This window comes from Pelecanus crispus, chromosome 5 (genome assembly GCF_030463565.1).
Source record: "Pelecanus crispus isolate bPelCri1 chromosome 5, bPelCri1.pri, whole genome shotgun sequence".
NCBI classification, from domain to species: domain Eukaryota; kingdom Metazoa; phylum Chordata; class Aves; order Pelecaniformes; family Pelecanidae; genus Pelecanus; species Pelecanus crispus.
The window spans coordinates 67767638-67784734 of record NC_134647.1 but is presented as its reverse complement, the minus strand read 5'-3'; the positions used below and the strand labels follow the sequence as shown (position 1 = coordinate 67784734).

The window sequence follows — 17097 nt, the reverse complement described above, 5'->3', positions numbered from 1 at the left end:
CATGGAAATTCTAAGCAAATCTTTACCATTTCCATCAAAGCTATAGCACACTCCTCTAGCTCAATAAACTAGTATTGGTAGCATGGCTGTACTCAGATATTTAAAGCATGCAACACAGGGTTGAAACAAGATCTGTTGATTTTGCCTCCGTAACTTTCCATGAACAAAGGGTCTCAATCTCAATAAAGCACTTCCACAGATCTAAATACAAGTCAGGCTGAAAAATACCTTCAAGCCCTCAGACACACATCAAGCACAGCAAACACTCAGGCATATTATTCCCAATTGAAGATAAAAGAGAATAATTGACTAAGTAAACAAATACTCACTATTTTTCATGCTCAGGTATGAAAACCGAGCAGGAAACAGAAATGCAAGCAGGTATGTTCGCTTTAATACACAGCCTTTCCACATTACTGTCACTGATATGCCTAAGAGACTGTCAAAGCTGAAGATCACTTCCCTTTTATTTCAACAGAAGCCAGGTACCTAAACCTTGCAATCTGGAGTCTGCTGAGGAAGCAACAGGATACAACACCCACCCACAGGCAGCTTACACTGGCCAAATCACAACACAAACAATGAATTAGAAAAAAATCAAGTGAAAGAAGTATTGTCAGGCAGAACAAGAAAAGCTTAGGCAGCAGTCTCAGGCAAAGGAAAAACAAGCTGAGTGTATATAGTCTACACATAACACATCCCCTTCTCCACCCAGTAATGCATCTTTGTTGTTTTTTTTTAAAAAAAAAAAAAAAAAAGAGACAACACAGACCTACTTAATTCACTAATTCTTCTGAATGCCTCCATTTCTTTTACAAACTATCTGGTATGCCCCTGTAGGAATGCTCAGCAACTGAAAGAACCAAAAACAAGTAACAAAATTGATTTATTGGATATGACAGATTTCCTGGATCACAAAGTCCCTTATCACATCAGCACTTGGGGGGAAGGAGGGGGGAGGGGGTGGGGGGGGAAGAGAACAACCCAAAACCAACAGTGGTCTTGCCAATAAAGGACACATGTAACCAATTCAAGCCAATTTATGAAAGCAATACAATTTCCCTATGTATTTTAATAGTAGTCAGGTCAGGCGAACCTCATATCAGAGAAATTAAAAGCAATGATAAAAAAACCCCAAAACTAATAGATGGCTTCTCCAATGCAGATACTTCATGATTTGCAATCAAATAATCTTAGTAAATCCTAAGTTTTATACTAATTTGTGAGTAATTTATAAGTGGGAGCCAGCATACTGCAAATATTTGTGATAGCTGACAACTAAGGAGTCCCCCACATCAGTAGAGGCATTCGAGCCAAATATGAAACAACCCTGGCCAGGCTTCTTGATGGCCAACACTTAGAACCACCTTAGTGCCAAAAGCAAAAAAAATTCATGGTTCTTTTCCATAGTAAGTGACAGATGACTATTCACAGAGCTGGTAGCATTATCTACACTCACAGTCGCCCAACATTTCCTATTTTCACATACATTTATAATTTTGCGAATTCTTAATGTAGTAGTACTTCAGTCTGGCAAAGCTAGAAAAAATTTGTTCCCTCCTTTGTTCCCCCCAACCTTTTCAGCTGCAACAGCTCAGTTACTTCCAAACCAGAAGTTAGAAGAAATAATCTAGCCTATGTTAAAATTCTTACCATTGCTTTGCTAAGAAGCTGTAGATCTCTGAACTTTGAAACAAAGGCTTGATACAAGTGTATAGCAGAAAGAGGTTGCCCTGTTTTTCTGGGCACATTTCGCTGTTTCCTTACTTTTGAGAGACCAATTTACCAGCTTTATGGTTCTGTTAACCTGATTTATATTCAAGACAACATAAGTGTTGCTGTCCAACATATGTGAAGGGTGGCACCTCTGGTGAGATATACTAAGTTAAGCTCAACGACTTAACACACTTTGAGAGGAATGTAGTATTGGTAAAGCTTGAATAAATTCACAGAATCACACAATGGTTTGGGTCAGAAAGGACCTGTAGAGATCATCTAGTCCATCCCCCCTGCCCTGGGCAGCAACGTCTTTCACAATTCCACTAATTTGTGGGCTGTAGCTATCTTTGAATGCACAAAAACAAAGCAGGGTTTGCTGGGGAAGAAAAAGGTTTTATGGCTCAAAAAAGAATATTAAGAACATCTGGTCTAGCCTCCCACAATGCTGACCAAAAAAGCTTCAAATAGCTTTCTAAAAATATAGTGCAACTGCAACAGAACTCACAGGCAGCAGTGCTGACAGGCTCAAAATGATGCAGATTCCACAACGTCCCTAGGCAAATCATTCCCCCTACCAGAGGGGAATTATCCTCACCAATAAGTGTTTTGCATTTCATCTTCATCTGATCCTCAACCTCCACCTTCCTGACACTGTTTTTACTGAATTAGATTAAAAAGCTGTTGGCTACCAGAAATATTTCCCACACGAAATGTTGAGCCCCAAACACATCACCTCTGTATTCTTTGCTCAGTCTCTCAAAAAGCTATCTTTTCCAGACATTGTCATTCTTTTGAAGCATTTCCTCTGCTACCTTTTTTTTTTTTTTAAGTGCACTTCAAAAAATAGATTCAATTTCCATTACTGGGTCTCAGAAATGCAGCTCTCATGGAAACTTCTCAATGGAATCACGGACTAGAATTATTACATATTGAGTTCAACAGCTGAACAATATATCTTGTTTAATAATGAGCAAAAATAACTGAAGTTTAAATTACATTTTTATATGGTAACTATCAAGACTGAAAGTGTACTTCACCAGTTATAACAGAAATGTGGATTTGCCAAAGATTAAAAAAGTTTCCTACATTTACCACACAGATCAATCTGTTGCCTAGTGTTGCCACCTGTGCTTAGGGAAGGTACAGAAAAGTGATGTTTACTCTGCTACCAAAGTAACTCTTCTAAAGTGGCTAGAGGATTTCCAAGTAATCAAAAAATTAATTGTAAAAATTAAAATTAAAACATTTTACTTGAGCCACAACTCACTTCATGACATTGAGGGTTTGCTAGTCATTCTCAATGAAACAACAGAAAACTCTTACTATTATACTTCAGTTTGATGATACAAGCTTAAGCCTCCGATTATTAGTCCACTTCTGAACCTCTAAATCATACTGAAGTAAATTCCCCTTTTCTAAAAATAAATACATACTAATAGTTGCTCCTACCGTATCTTCAACAATCTAGTATCATTTCAAGTGTGTCTTAAATAATTGTCCAAGTATATTTGCTACTGAAGAAATGGAAGCAACGACTTTCCAAAGGCCATGGTTCCTTCATACCTCACAGTAAGAAAAGAAAACAAGACATAAACAGACTGGCTTGCATGTTAGGCTGCAAGCCCACCTACTGAAAGCCAACTTCATCTAAAAATTCATGCTAGCGAATAATTTATTTCCCTCTAAAATACTAACAGCAAATACAGATTGTTGTAAATCATATTTCAGGTTAATAAATGTGAGAGTCCAAAATTGGAACCAATACAACCTAAAGAACAACAGAGGAAGGCAGAGCAGGGAGAAGTAAGGAGGCAGTGGGCGTAATAAGAGGGAGAATAAGCAGCTGAACTGAAAAAAAAAAAAAAACCCCACATTTACGTATTTAGGAAACAGAATGTGCTTTGACACATTGCCAGATTAAATCATTCCTGCAAGTGACATGCATAAGACAGGCAGATTTCATCATGACAAAGCACCCTCACTTATAAAATAGTAGAATTAACTGTTCGTAATAGAATTTTCAGTAGATTTATGATAGCACAAAAAAAAAAAATCACTGAAGAAAAATATCTGCCATGTCTGAGAGTATGACGAAGACTATACAACATGTATGAACTTGATTTTCTTAGTCACTTGAAGTCATCTTCTTAGTTACCTTAGAAATAATTAATGGAGCCTAAGGGTCTGCAGACCTCAAATTAAAACAATTTTTCTCAGTGTAACAGTTTATTTGACTAAACAGAAGAGAAGCATGTCCATCTTTACCACCATCAAAAGCCTAGCAGAGGTCCACATACAAACTGTCATCTTCACACTCTCTACCCTATGTGCTTCTTGATCTTTCCCATCTCACTTCCTTACTGCCACTAGAAAGAGTCCTTAGAATTCCCTCTACAAATCAAAGACAACTAATACCAATTTATATCATGGTCCCAGCATCCTAAAGATCTGCTCTATTCTCATCAGCCAATAAAAATGAACAAGAGAGAATATTTCCATCTCAGGATGCTAAGATATGCAGTGCTCTGAGACATACCGAGAAGGCACAATGGACAGACCATTCACAGTCTTGCTGTTATTAAATGAACTCATCTGAGTGAACAAAGATTAGAAGTGTTAAACAGTATTACAGACATGCTAACCATTTATTTTAGCAAAGCAGACTATTACCACCTGGTTTTCTCTTATGCACTGAATTTTTTAAAAAAAAAAAACAGTAAGTATCAACAACTGAATCTAAGGCAACTATGACTATTCCTCCTTTACCTACCTCTGCAGGTCTACTATTTCATTGTTTAATGTATCAAGTTCCTTAATTGCAGAAAAATCTGCTACAGAATTCAGTCCTTGAGCACTCTGAAAGATAAAAAAAAATACTGTTAGTTTATAGTTTGTGCTGTTCAACAATTGTATTCACTTTACTTTTTGTGACAGCGTGAGCTATCCTCTTGTAACAACTCTTGGTAGCATCGTATTTCAAATCTTCAATCTTAAAAAACCCCAAACAGTCCAGATGCTATATTAACAGAACACAACATACATCCAATGCATCCAGTAATTCAAACAGAGTTTGTCTCCTGTAAACTCTTGAAGACAACTTCCACAAAAGCACAGGACCACTTGATCATACAAAAAATCTAGTTCTAAAATGAGGTTTATCTTACAGTTAACACTTAGCTGGCTTCCTAGCATTCATTTAGGAGTGGTTCGGTCTGTTTACTACTATTATATTTCTTCACATCGGTAATCTTCCTGTTGCAGAGTATATACACTTATTTGCAATGCTTTAAGTGATATCAACCTAGTTTAACGTGAGCCTCCAGAGTACCGAATGAAACTCTGTATTATCAAAGTTGTAGGTAAGTTATGCCCATGAGTTCCCATTTACTTAATGTCTTTATAATAAGACAACTGTAATACAAATTACTTGTTTCAAAAAAGTACACATAAATGACTAGAGAACAAATGCTGAAGACACAAATTAGCAAATAGTGTAATTGTTCTGCTGTGCCTTATCACAACATGAACATGTTTAGGAAGCCATAGTCACTGTAAGTACCTTCCTTCTATAAATACATCAGTTCCTTCAAGTCTTGAATAAAGCCAACCAGGACAAACACAAAGTTCAGAGGAAAAGTATATATATATATTTAAAAAAAGGCAAGTGATACACCCAAAATGACACAAAAGTCTTTAAATGCTGAAGTTTCTCTAAAGATAAATCAAGATGCTATTAACTATGTGTTTATTCAAGCTCATACTCGGGGCGGGGGGGGAGAACAACACCCAAAAAAACCCAGGAGCCATGAAAAGACCTAAACAGTAAATATAAGCACACTGTGGCAGAGAATATTATTCAGCAGAACTATAGATTCTTCATATATATTTTACTAGAACAGATGGCATTAACAGAGAATAAAAAACCATACAGCTATTCTTAAACCAGTTAGTGTACAGCTTCTCAAATGGGCAAAACAGCTATGAAGTTCAATCCTGTTCTAAAGGAATTACACAGGAGTTTAGTGGAGTTGCTCGTGGTGTTCCAATGAAAAAGTTTTTACTTCTCCTAGGAAGGGGACAGAAGGAAAACGTGGAGCTATTAGCTATTAAGTACAAATTCTTTCCAGGCCTCCTTCTCTCATCAGGTAAAGAAATTCTGCACAGTAACGCCAGCATCAAACTTGAAAATAAGATTGAACTATGTTTTCTTCAATTGTTCAGGAGAACTGGTGTCAGGGAGGAACGTAAAAGCCAACATTTTTAGCTTCAATACACAAGTTAAAAAAGACAAAAGTTAGAACTGTTTGCTGCCATTTACTACACTGCAACATGCATGGAAACAATGCTTCAAGTTTTTAACTCAAAATAGTAATAAAAGTCAATTCCTGTCAAAATTCTTCAAGAGGAACCTGCATATAAGTAAGTTTTATGTCTGGTAATGCAAGTGCAATTCGGTGACTACAAACACTTCTAGGTAAAGAAACACAGCAACAAGTACTAGACTGCTGCTGTGTACCATTCATGGGATCTGCATTCAGGCCTCAAAATTTCAATAAAATTTACGCTACTGTGGTAATAAAATTCTGTAAGGAAACCAAACATTAGATAACAGCAATATATATACACATGCATTCTGAACATCTACCAAGAAGGATCACAAGTTAACTTTCTCTACTTTAAAAACATAATGGATTACCATTATACTTACTGATATTTCTGCTGCTACCTTTATATTGGTCAAGTCAAGAAGATGAAGCCTAAGATGTTTGTTAGGTTTTTTGTTTGTTTGTTTTTACAAAGCAAGCCACATCACTTCAAGAAAACCAGCAAAAAGCCTATTTCTGCCTACTGCTCTTATCCTTTGGGTTCAATTCTTGAGCAATAATCTTGGACAAACAGGTTGTTTCATATCAACAAGACATCTCTTTTGAAAAAGCTCAAAATGAGCTGAAGGTTCAAGCTCAATATAATAAACCAGATTCTTGGTAAGGATTTACAGAGCTAAAAGAACTCGCTCTTACCTTCTTTCACAATATTCTTTCTTTCATCATTTTTGTTAGTAATGTAAAAAAAGAAAAGCCCCACACTGACATCTTTGAGTGTCCTATAAAAACAATTTACACACACAGAATTGCAATAACCAACACTGATCTCATCTAATGTGTTCCGATTACTACATTTTCTGCAATATAATCAGTAAAACCATGGATATTAGTCCTAATAACTGTCACATTAAGCTACTACTCTGTCACCACTTCCCCAGCAATTTCAACAGGATAAGACATAGCATTTTCTTTTGAGTTTAAGCAGCACATATTACCAACAAGTAACAGCCACAGAGGTCTGGGTTCAAGGAAGAACCCTGGGGTTCTTCCAGATGAACAACAATGGACATCAGCAGTAATTTGAGATCACAACCTACTGCGACACTTCTCTGAAGTGTTGTGCTATTTCAATGATTATGAAAGAGTCTTAGAAGGATGTTCATTATTAAACCAACAGACAGTAAATATTAGAAAAGCAAAGATTCTCTAACCTTGAGAAAGCAGAGTTAACAAACTGACAGAATAATAAGGATGAAAAGCAGAGTGGTGCAGAATGGAAAAAACAGTCCAAACTAGAAAAGAGACATAGAAAGGAAAGCAAACATATAAAAAAGATTAGTAGAGTTGCAAATAAAGCAATTACTTTTTAAAAACAGAATGTAAAAAGAAATTAGATACCAGTTACAGAAACTCAAAAGTAGTGCCAAATTTTGAGTTTCATTTTTTCAGGTGTGAATTTTTCATTCTGTTTAAGAAAGTTGTAGAATTAGGTCAATGTTTTGCACAACCAAGAAAAGGTACCCCACATAAGACTTCATGATGTGTAAAACAAGTAAGAACTTGTGATGACCTCTACCATTCTGATAAATACAACTTGAACTGCTGAGGTATATTCTACCACTGGATTAAGATAGATGGCAATCAACAAACTATGAAGACATTTAAACTATCTGTGAAGTATAAAATGGAGGACCATTTACTTTTAAAACTTAAAGTTTAGAATTAAATATTTAACTTAGTTGACATTGTTTCCAGACTTCTTAAGAAAGGAAATGTAAGAAAGGTAATTGTGAACACATTAGGAGAAAAACATTGAACTTGCGCGTGTTACTTCAAATGCAAACTAAAATTTCTTTAGGTAGGTAGTAGAAAGACTATGCTTTCAAAATAGAAAATAATGCTTTCTCAACATAAGATCTCTCCGCTTGGTTGGCAGGCGTCAAAATGACAGCTTCATTTTGAAACATGAATGGAACAGTGTTTTGTCAATTCTTTGCACTGAGACTTGTTTTCTTCCTGATATTATGATAAATTTAAGGTATGCCAGTACTTGAGGTGTTTCTGGTGAAGCCTTTGAAACTAACATTCTTTGTTTGAGATTTATACCAAAAATGCCAAACCCATCCTTACCTTCTGTAAACTGACACCCCTGTCTGAAGGTGGAATCATCTCTGGAGTCAGAGCCTGAGGTGGATCAATGCCCTTTATTAACTTCTGATTAATTAAATAGAAAGCCAAAGCAAACTGTTCCTTTGAAAGCTTTCCGCAGTCCTTTGTGTCACAGAGAGCCCTGTACAGAGATACACATGAAATAAATCAAATCCTCATTTCTGCAAGTAAGCCCTGCTTATTGTACTTGCTGTCATTTAAAAATGTGAAAATTGCTAGCGTATATCTCCTCTTCTAAAAAAAGACAATACAGAAGTAAGGCATGGTAACAAATAGGAAACATTACTCAAGCATACACAACCACTTTCTCTTTGCATGCTAAGGTCCACAGCTCTATTACGGTAAGTTCTGATCTGGTGAAAGGCAGAATCAGGCCTGTGAGTCACTACCACCACCTGAGTATCTGTAACTGAAGTTCCTCCTAAATTAAAGAACTTTTCACAGCCAACACAAGTTTATCTAATTTTCCTAAATTTCCTAAATTGGAGGTTATATTAACCATATCTTGAAAAAAGAAGTTTTTCCTATCAGAGTGCTCTGGAATAGCTTATAGTGGGGAAAGAATTAAAAAAGCAGTGGGTGTCGCTACTAGCTGTAATGAAAGACAAACAAGCTGCAGAATCAAATGGGCCATAAGTCTCGCATCCTAAGAATTTTATACCAATAATTCTCATTACCAGTATATGGATAGTATCTGTGTTTAGATACACAGCAACACTATGATGTCTTAAATACAGGGATTTAGCTGAAGTGAAGTATTTGTTTGTAACAATCTGTGTTCAGGCGCTTTACTTCCTCCCTTAGGAGATGATGCATAGCATAAACTTTTTTCCCCGCCCCCATTTCTGTCCAAAAGTAGAAGCAAGTAAGTTACCACTGCTTACACAGAGGGCCATGCTATTATGTAGAAAAAACAACTTCCACTTTCCAGAAATGTCAACATAGCACTTTTCATGGAAAGTGCTAGGAAGGAGTGAGAACCATGCCATCATCTAAACAGCTGTCATGGAAAAAAAAATCCCTACCAGATATGTGCAAGAAGAGTAGAAGGCAGTCCTGTCTTCAGGAATAGCTCTCTGGCTTCCACACCTGACACAAATCCATCCATGTCCTTGTCGGTTTTCACAAAGATCTCATCATACTTAATTTTGTCTGCAGGCGATACAACCCACTGAAGGGCAGGGTGGGGATGGAAGGGAAAAAAACCGAACAAACAACAAAAACAAAAACCACAATACTAAGATAAAGGCCATTCTGTTTTCAGATAGTTACTTTCAGAGTTACATAATTCAAGGACTACGGCACAGATTTAAAAAGTGATACAGGCACCTAGTTCATGAACCAGTTTTATCCTCCAAAATAGAGATGCACAGAGATCCACAAGCCACTCCAAAAGCAAAAAGCCAAGTGTTTACATCAGTGAAGCACCAAGGCTGGCTGATACTGCTCTGCCTCTTTGCCTATGTATTGAAAGTATTCCCTGGAGCCCAGATCTCCTCCCAGTATAGGGCTGTGCCCTCATCACTGTGCTCAGTCACAGTCCTGCTTACTGTATGGCTCCATCAATTTTATTCCTCTTTACACATCTGGAGAGCTTTAGCTGGAGGGACTGAAGAACTGCTCAAGCCCAGACTGTTAACAGTTGGCACATTCTAAATTGCAGAATTTACCTCTGATCAAGGTAAAGATGGGAATCACAGCCACTTCTCTTACTTCAACAATTCCTCCCAGCACTAAGCTGCTACAAAGACGGAGGTTTTTTGAGTGAAAACGCTTTTAGGTGCATGCTTGTGGATGCTAATTAATTCCAGCATACAAGGACACTTAGATGAATCCCAAATGGTGGTGTACACAAAACATACACTCATCCAGAATGGCATTGCTTTGTAATACACACAGCAAGACTTACCAGGTAAGCTGCCAGATGAAAATCTTGGCACCTCCAGAATTAAGATGCCAGTTTCTTACTGATTCCTCAAATATGGGTACCCAAATGTCAAAGCAGCATCTTATCATTAAGTTCTACAGTTCTTACCTTAGATCTCCTTTTCAGTTTTTTTTCTTATTTTGAATAGAATAAATTATAATCTATGTGGAAAGACATTTTCCCAAATTCTGCACTCTAAAATGACCAGGATTAACTAAGATGCTTGTGGGGGTGGAAGGCATTGAGTTTCTTAATAATTACATTTGAAACAAACACCAAACCTCATGTATTTAGGTGGATATGCCAGACTTTTTGTCTCCTTTTCCCATTGCTTGCATGTATCTATTCCATTTTCATTAATGTCTTCTCCAAATTGCAGGCATGTGCACACATACAACAGGACATATGTGTCTGTCACAATTTTAGGAACTCGTCCATATTTGAATCGGTCTTCAGCCAGAAGACTTACGTTCTGCAGATGTGTACATGGATTACATTTTTAAACTGTTTTCTTAATATTCTGACCTTTGGGTTGAGCTTGATGCCTTGAAATAATTTATTTTAAAAATATCTTCAAATCTTTACTAAATAATATCCTGTTATCCGACTGTTTATATCTGAAGACATCTAGAAGAAGCAGAAGATAAATTTTATACCTCTCCACCTGGTCTTCCCATCAGCCTCCTCAAATTCATCAACCAATTAACAGGGCAAGAAGGAAGCTAAAAACTTCTATCAAGACTCTTCATACAGGCAGTCTCCAAAGCACAGCATTGAGAGGAGAAATCTTCTAACCCCAAGTAACTTCACAACTATACCTGTGTTAATGGTGTTTTGGCAGCTAAAATGCCTACAGGTGGCAAGGACTGATGAGACTCTTTGGTAGTTGTTGAAGATGGAATTAATGGCATTGCTCCTGGAACACTAATAGGTTTTCTCTTAGATGGTGGCACCAAAGCTGCAGGCAAGGACATTGGCACTGGTTCTTTCTCCAAAGCACAGTACACCAAGAACATGGCCTGAACAAGAAAACAAAGTGTGTGGATGTGAATATATAAGAAATCAGTATATATATATAAAAAATTAGTTAAGAAATAACTTTGTAGCATTTTTTCATTATGTTTCTCCTTTACAAGCCCCTTCAACTGAATTGCAGATTATTGCCTTCTGACCTGTGTTTATCATTACTACTTTCTTTTGAGGTTCAGTGCTTAGCAAATGAAGTTCAGTATCTTTTAGAACATTATAATTATTCTCCTAAATATTACCAAGCTTGTACCACCACTTGTGGAATTTTATTTGGAAGAACACTTTAAACACTTAATTTTAATGTATTCACTGTTTTTGCAGGACTTGCTCCACTTAGTGACTATTCTTTTGTTGTGGTTTTATATTTTAATAATTTTATGACTGCTGTTCAAGACACAGAACTGCACCTTAAATAAATACTGTAATACCTTACAGATTATCAATTTATCTCCAACATTTGCCTAGAGCACATCAATCCTCTGATCTCAAAGCTAGAAGTCTGAAAACTACAGCATAAACAGAGGAAATCAAGTACAGTAACAGTTAACTGCTAGAGTCTTAAAGAAATTGGTTTCAGGAGAAACTGAAGCATATAGGTGCCTGAAGATGACTATAACAGTATTTAAGAGAGCAATTTTTATACTTTTATCCTTCTCAAAAATTTACATTTACAATTTACATTACAAAAAAAACCCCAACAACAAAGCATGGTTTTGATGTTGTCTGTAACATCAATTCTTGGCAATTAAACAGGTATTTTCAACTTCCTTTTTATTTTATTTTTAAATTTTGACTCTGAAAGGATAAGCAATAGTTTAGTTTGTAGAAATTAAAATTAAAGGCTGGTTTTAGTCCCACCTGAGGACAGAAAGGTCACATGACTTTTTCAAGATTCTTGCAATGCAGAATGCAGTTAAGATGATATTTTGTCAGCTTTTCCAAATCTTTAAACTTAGGTTTGCTATTTCTCTGTGTAAAATGAAACACTCTCCTCCAGAGTGAATGTGTAATTCCTTCCTCTCTAATTCACTTACACACAAAAACAAGCTGAAAGTTTTGAGAAAAAAAACCAGATGCATGGTTACTATAGCATTCAAGACTTACAGAGTCATCAAAACAAAGAGCCTTCCTCTCTCTTCTCACTTGCCATCTCTTGGGGGAAGTGACACTTATTTACTGCTTCTTACATTATTTCATCAGTCCTGGCATTAACAGTGTTAAAATTCTAACTTGCTATGAACTTTTGAAGAATTTATACATAATTTCTTTAAAATTTTCCTCAAAGGTATCTTGATACATTCAAGTACTATAAACACTGAAGGTTAAGTTAAAACTTATTCAGTGAAATAACTGTCTCTCATGGGACAGCAGATCACAGGTATAAGTTTTTAATGGCTCATTTAGCCCACAAAGAAACTTACTGCTGTGTAATGAGAGACATTCAATAAACTGACAGAAACATTAACTAGTACTAAAACTTAAGGTCTCTGAATAAAGGCAATAAGTGAACCGCACAAACAGTCAACAGTTAATACACAATGCATCCATTTTAAACCTCTGCCATTAGGCTTTCAAAATCCCAAGAGGCAGAAGATACTTACAACTGCAAACTCATCTCGATCCAACATTCCATCACGGTCAATATCACTCAATTCCCACACCTACCAATAAAAAGCAGAATATAGGGATGTTTGCCTAAACTGCAGCTGTTTCCTATTTAAAACCTCATTAAAAACAAATGTGAGAACAGCCTCCCTCCACCATATCGTAAGTTCTATTAAGCATTAGTTTTCAGTGAACATACATTCATATAAACCATGCAAAAGAAGAGAGATTCTTAAGTTGGAGACAGAGTGCACTAATGGCACCCTGCCCTAAACCAAGTGTTAAAGAGTACATGTAACTGATACACTGTGGTAAGAAGCAGACACCTTTTTTTTTTTTTAAATACGGTTCAACAGTTACACATGTGGCCACTCCATAAAATAGCATTTAATAGTCAGGCTTATTACTACAAATGTTCAATCTGAAAAACAGATATTGCTGAGTGTAGCACCGTTATTATTTACAAATTAATAATTAAGTAGAAAGATATTCTTACTCGTCCTAAGATATCCACTGGCAGTTTTGAGTTAAGGAGTACAGGTTTCACCTTATCACCTGACAACAGTCCATTCACAGGATTTAGGCTGTCAAAAATAGCATCATACTTGGCCTTGTCTTCCAGCTGCAGGTACAGAAGAAAAAGATTACTTATGGACATAGTCACACTCATAAGCTAAGAAGCAGTAGTTCCTTCAAAAGTATTAACTTTTTTTTAATTTACAGTTGGAAACACACAGATTGCAGTTCCTGATGTTTAAAAGAAAATATGAAAAAGATATTACTTCCAAGTCAGCTGGAGACTCATCTAAAACCCAGTGAGATTTATTCTTCAATTATTTTCATGGCTTCAGGTAACTATTCCAAATAAATGAAATTTCTAAACACAAAGAGATTTCCCAAGGGACAACTGTTTTTATTAAATTAGGTGTACTAGCCCAATTACAGTTTTGACATAAATGGTAATTTATCATACTTTATAAACTGCAGCTACCAGTAGCATTATATTTTTCTCAGACTTATGTTTTCTTGCAAACCACATCATAGTTCTAGGTAATAGCCTGATCTTTATTTTACCTTAACAGCCCACGGTACATCACTTGATGCTGTTCCACTGAGTAGCAAAGGACTACTAGTATCAGTCTAAAGAAAAACAGGAAAAAAACTACATTAAGAGAGAAATGGTTCTGACCTTGCAAAACCACTCCCTTATTTGAGAAGGTGCTCCTTCTCAAAGCTAGAACTGCATTTTAGTCACTCATACCTTAACGATACCAAAATTTACAGTAAGCAATTTAAAATGTTTCTTCCATTGAGGACAACACTAATAGAACAAACACCATATATATTCAAATTATACACAATTTACATTCAAATCCCCACTGGAACATGTAGCACCTTATTCCACATTGCTTAATTCTCCCCTAGTGTAGGGTCCTATTGCCCTACGACATCACTTTCAGATGTGTTTGGTATTTGTACCAAACCTTCCTAATTGTTCACTCAAAAGCAGTTCTTATTAATGAGTTGATATGTTCAATTAAAAAAGAAATCTTACAAATCTTGGTGGAGGAACAGGCGAATTAAGACTACTCAGGGAAACATCCAATCCATTCTGTGCACATGCTACAAGTCGTAAAGCCACAAAAAATTCCTACAGGAAAAATGAAATTTTAAAGGATTTATTATATGAAAACACTCAAATTTCAGAAGAATTACAAGCTTTTCTAGTATTGCTATATATACAAAATGCTGCATATGGCTTCAAAGCGACAGAAAGCAGCAGTCAACAACCGCTGAATTCCTCCAGTGAGGCAAAGTTTGCAGTTACTAGCTCCAAGCATTTAGTAGCTTCCTGGCTAGTGTAGCCAGTCCTCACCACTTAGTTGTTCTACGGCAGAGCAGTGAAAATTTAAAGTAGCGATTAAAGCTGTTTATCTTGGAGGAACTGAGTTGATCCTGAAGGTGGCAGTTGATGGTGGGGGAGGAAGGAAAGGTACAGCACATTAGAAAAATGAGCTAAAAGAAGTCTGAAAAAAAATTTGTTTGGTAGATGCTACAAGCTCCTCCTTTTCCTGCCATGGGATGAAGTAGCTAGCTCTCCACAGGCCGTTACTGAAGCAACTATACTTCAAACAAACAGCGATGCACATTAGAGCTTTTCAGTAGCACCACTGATATGCAAGACTGACTGCCATACTGCTCACTGCTACAACTTTGGAAAAACAACTCCAAACAGAATGTACTAATGTCAAATCCACCAAAATTGGATAAATTACAATTTTGAAGATTTTACTACAATTTTAATTTCTGTGTTAAGTTTCCTCCAAGATTAAGAGGAAAAGTCACCTTTGTAGTAAATAGAATACATTAATCCTTAAATTACTTCTCAGTATATTATATTGCACAGCTACACAGCAGCTCATTTTATGACTTGAAGAAAAGCTGATGAGGTAGCTGAAGGCTGCTTAAGTTATTGTAGCTTACACGGAGGTGGGAAGTGCATATCTAGTTCCAATTAGAAAAATCTGAAAAAAAAATCGGTTAGAAAAACTGCTTTCCTGAACCAAAAATCTTAACTTCCATCTTATTTCAAGGCTTGCTAATGGTTAGCGTAACCTTATACATCATATAATCATACCTGTTTGTTCAGGATACCTTTGCCATCAGTGTCAGCTAAGTCCCAAATCTAAAACATAAAAATAATAGACACAAAGTGGTCTACAGCACTGAGAAGAAGCTGGCAAGTTCTCACTCCATTTAACAATGCATTCTTGGATGAAAGTTCAGGTCTTAACTTTCATGACAGCACTTATTTGTGGTGACAAATTTAAATGTTGTTTTCATTTCCACCACAAACTACATACATAGTAAAATAATCAAGGATACTGAAGCTGGAAAACTTGGATAGTACAACTGAAAACACATTAGGGAAGATCACGTATCCTGTAGTACCACTAAGTATTTTAATTCACACAGTATACTAACTGAAGCAAGAGACAGGATAATTAACTGTCATTAAATACCTTTCCAAGTACCAAATCTGTCAATCCAGACTTTTTCAAGAAAACAGCTGCATCAGAAGCTAACACTCTTCCAGAATTAGCAGAATCAACCTGGGGGTAGAAGAAAAAACTTAAATGACAAACCAGCTTTTGAATCAATGCAATCTCTTTACACAGGCTCTCAAAAAGCTAGCAAAGAAGAATGCTCAAATTAACATAGTCACTTCGAGAACAAGCTTCAGACTTTTTTAAAAAAAAAAAAACTCCCTTTCATTAAAAATCATGTTACATTAGAAGTAAGACATTTTGAACTAGTTGCTCCAGATTTAATATTAACAGGCAGGCTTTGGAAATTGATATCTTAAACTAACACTGACAAATTTAAGATATATTATGCATATATATCTAAGCATCTTTCAAACTCTAATATGTTTTACAATGTTCCAGAAAAATACAGTTTTCCCCATCTATCAGTAGGCAACTAAGACACAGGGAGAATAAGAATTTTGCCTTGATGACCCAGTTTGGGGCAGAAGCGAGGAAAGTAACCCATGTCTCCCAAGTGACAAGCCAGCATGCCAACACAAGCTTACTCTTATAGGTCATCAATGAAGATTTAGACTAATTCCACTTAAAAACTGAGGAGAAACACTAATACATACACAAGCAATTAAATTTCCACTGCTATAAGTTTGTAACCATTTGTTATGCCTGGATTTCAAGGTCTCCAGTAGAAAGTTTCAAGTACAGACAAAGGCCCAAGAATTTCTCAAGTTATGCAGTAGATAGGGAACCTTGTTCACATTAGGCCATCATCTGAACCTATCTAATTAGCCCTTTCTAATCACAGGATTTTCTTCTTGATGCCTGCAAAACATTTGATTTGTAAGGACAGAGAAGTCCCAGAGATTGATTACATGTAATTGTCCAGCTCTGAACTCATTACTGTTATCATCCGAAAAACAAGGCTCTGCTTGAAAATACCTTTACCACCCTAGAAGAGGAAAATGCTTACTCCCTAAAGTGAAACTTATTTACACAATGAAGAAGTTGGTAGTAGTTTTGGCAGAATATGAACAAGCATGCATTTCTCCCTGGATCAATAGGGAGATAATTAAAACAGATTGTTATTCAAGCTCCTAAACGAAAACAGCACCTCAGCTATACCTTCAGGTGGAAGAAGCAAGCAGTAAAACTGGCATCACATACACAAGGACAAAGAAAATAGAGGAAAAGCTGCGAGTCTTTGAGAGCCTAGAGCAAAAGGATGCCTAAGAGGGGCACAGTATGGAGAAGAGGACTAAGGGTATCTTCAAGTCAA

At 36.4% G+C, this 17097-nt stretch overlaps 1 protein-coding gene across 1 annotated transcript in view; it reads right to left on the bottom strand.

Annotated features, from left to right (window-relative positions):
• EPS15 (epidermal growth factor receptor pathway substrate 15) overlaps nt 1–17097 on the bottom strand; it is a 51037-nt gene that overhangs the window by 22555 nt on the left and 11385 nt on the right. The window contains exons 3-12 of the mRNA XM_075710467.1: nt 15798–15887; nt 15413–15460; nt 14330–14425; nt 13849–13914; nt 13271–13396; nt 12771–12830; nt 10959–11159; nt 9239–9384; nt 8175–8334; nt 4490–4575 (exon numbers count right to left, since the gene is read on the bottom strand). Of these exons, the coding sequence (XP_075566582.1) occupies nt 4490–4575; nt 8175–8334; nt 9239–9384; nt 10959–11159; nt 12771–12830; nt 13271–13396; nt 13849–13914; nt 14330–14425; nt 15413–15460; nt 15798–15887 (1079 nt within the window). The remainder of the gene's footprint in view (nt 1–4489; nt 4576–8174; nt 8335–9238; nt 9385–10958; nt 11160–12770; nt 12831–13270; nt 13397–13848; nt 13915–14329; nt 14426–15412; nt 15461–15797; nt 15888–17097) is intronic.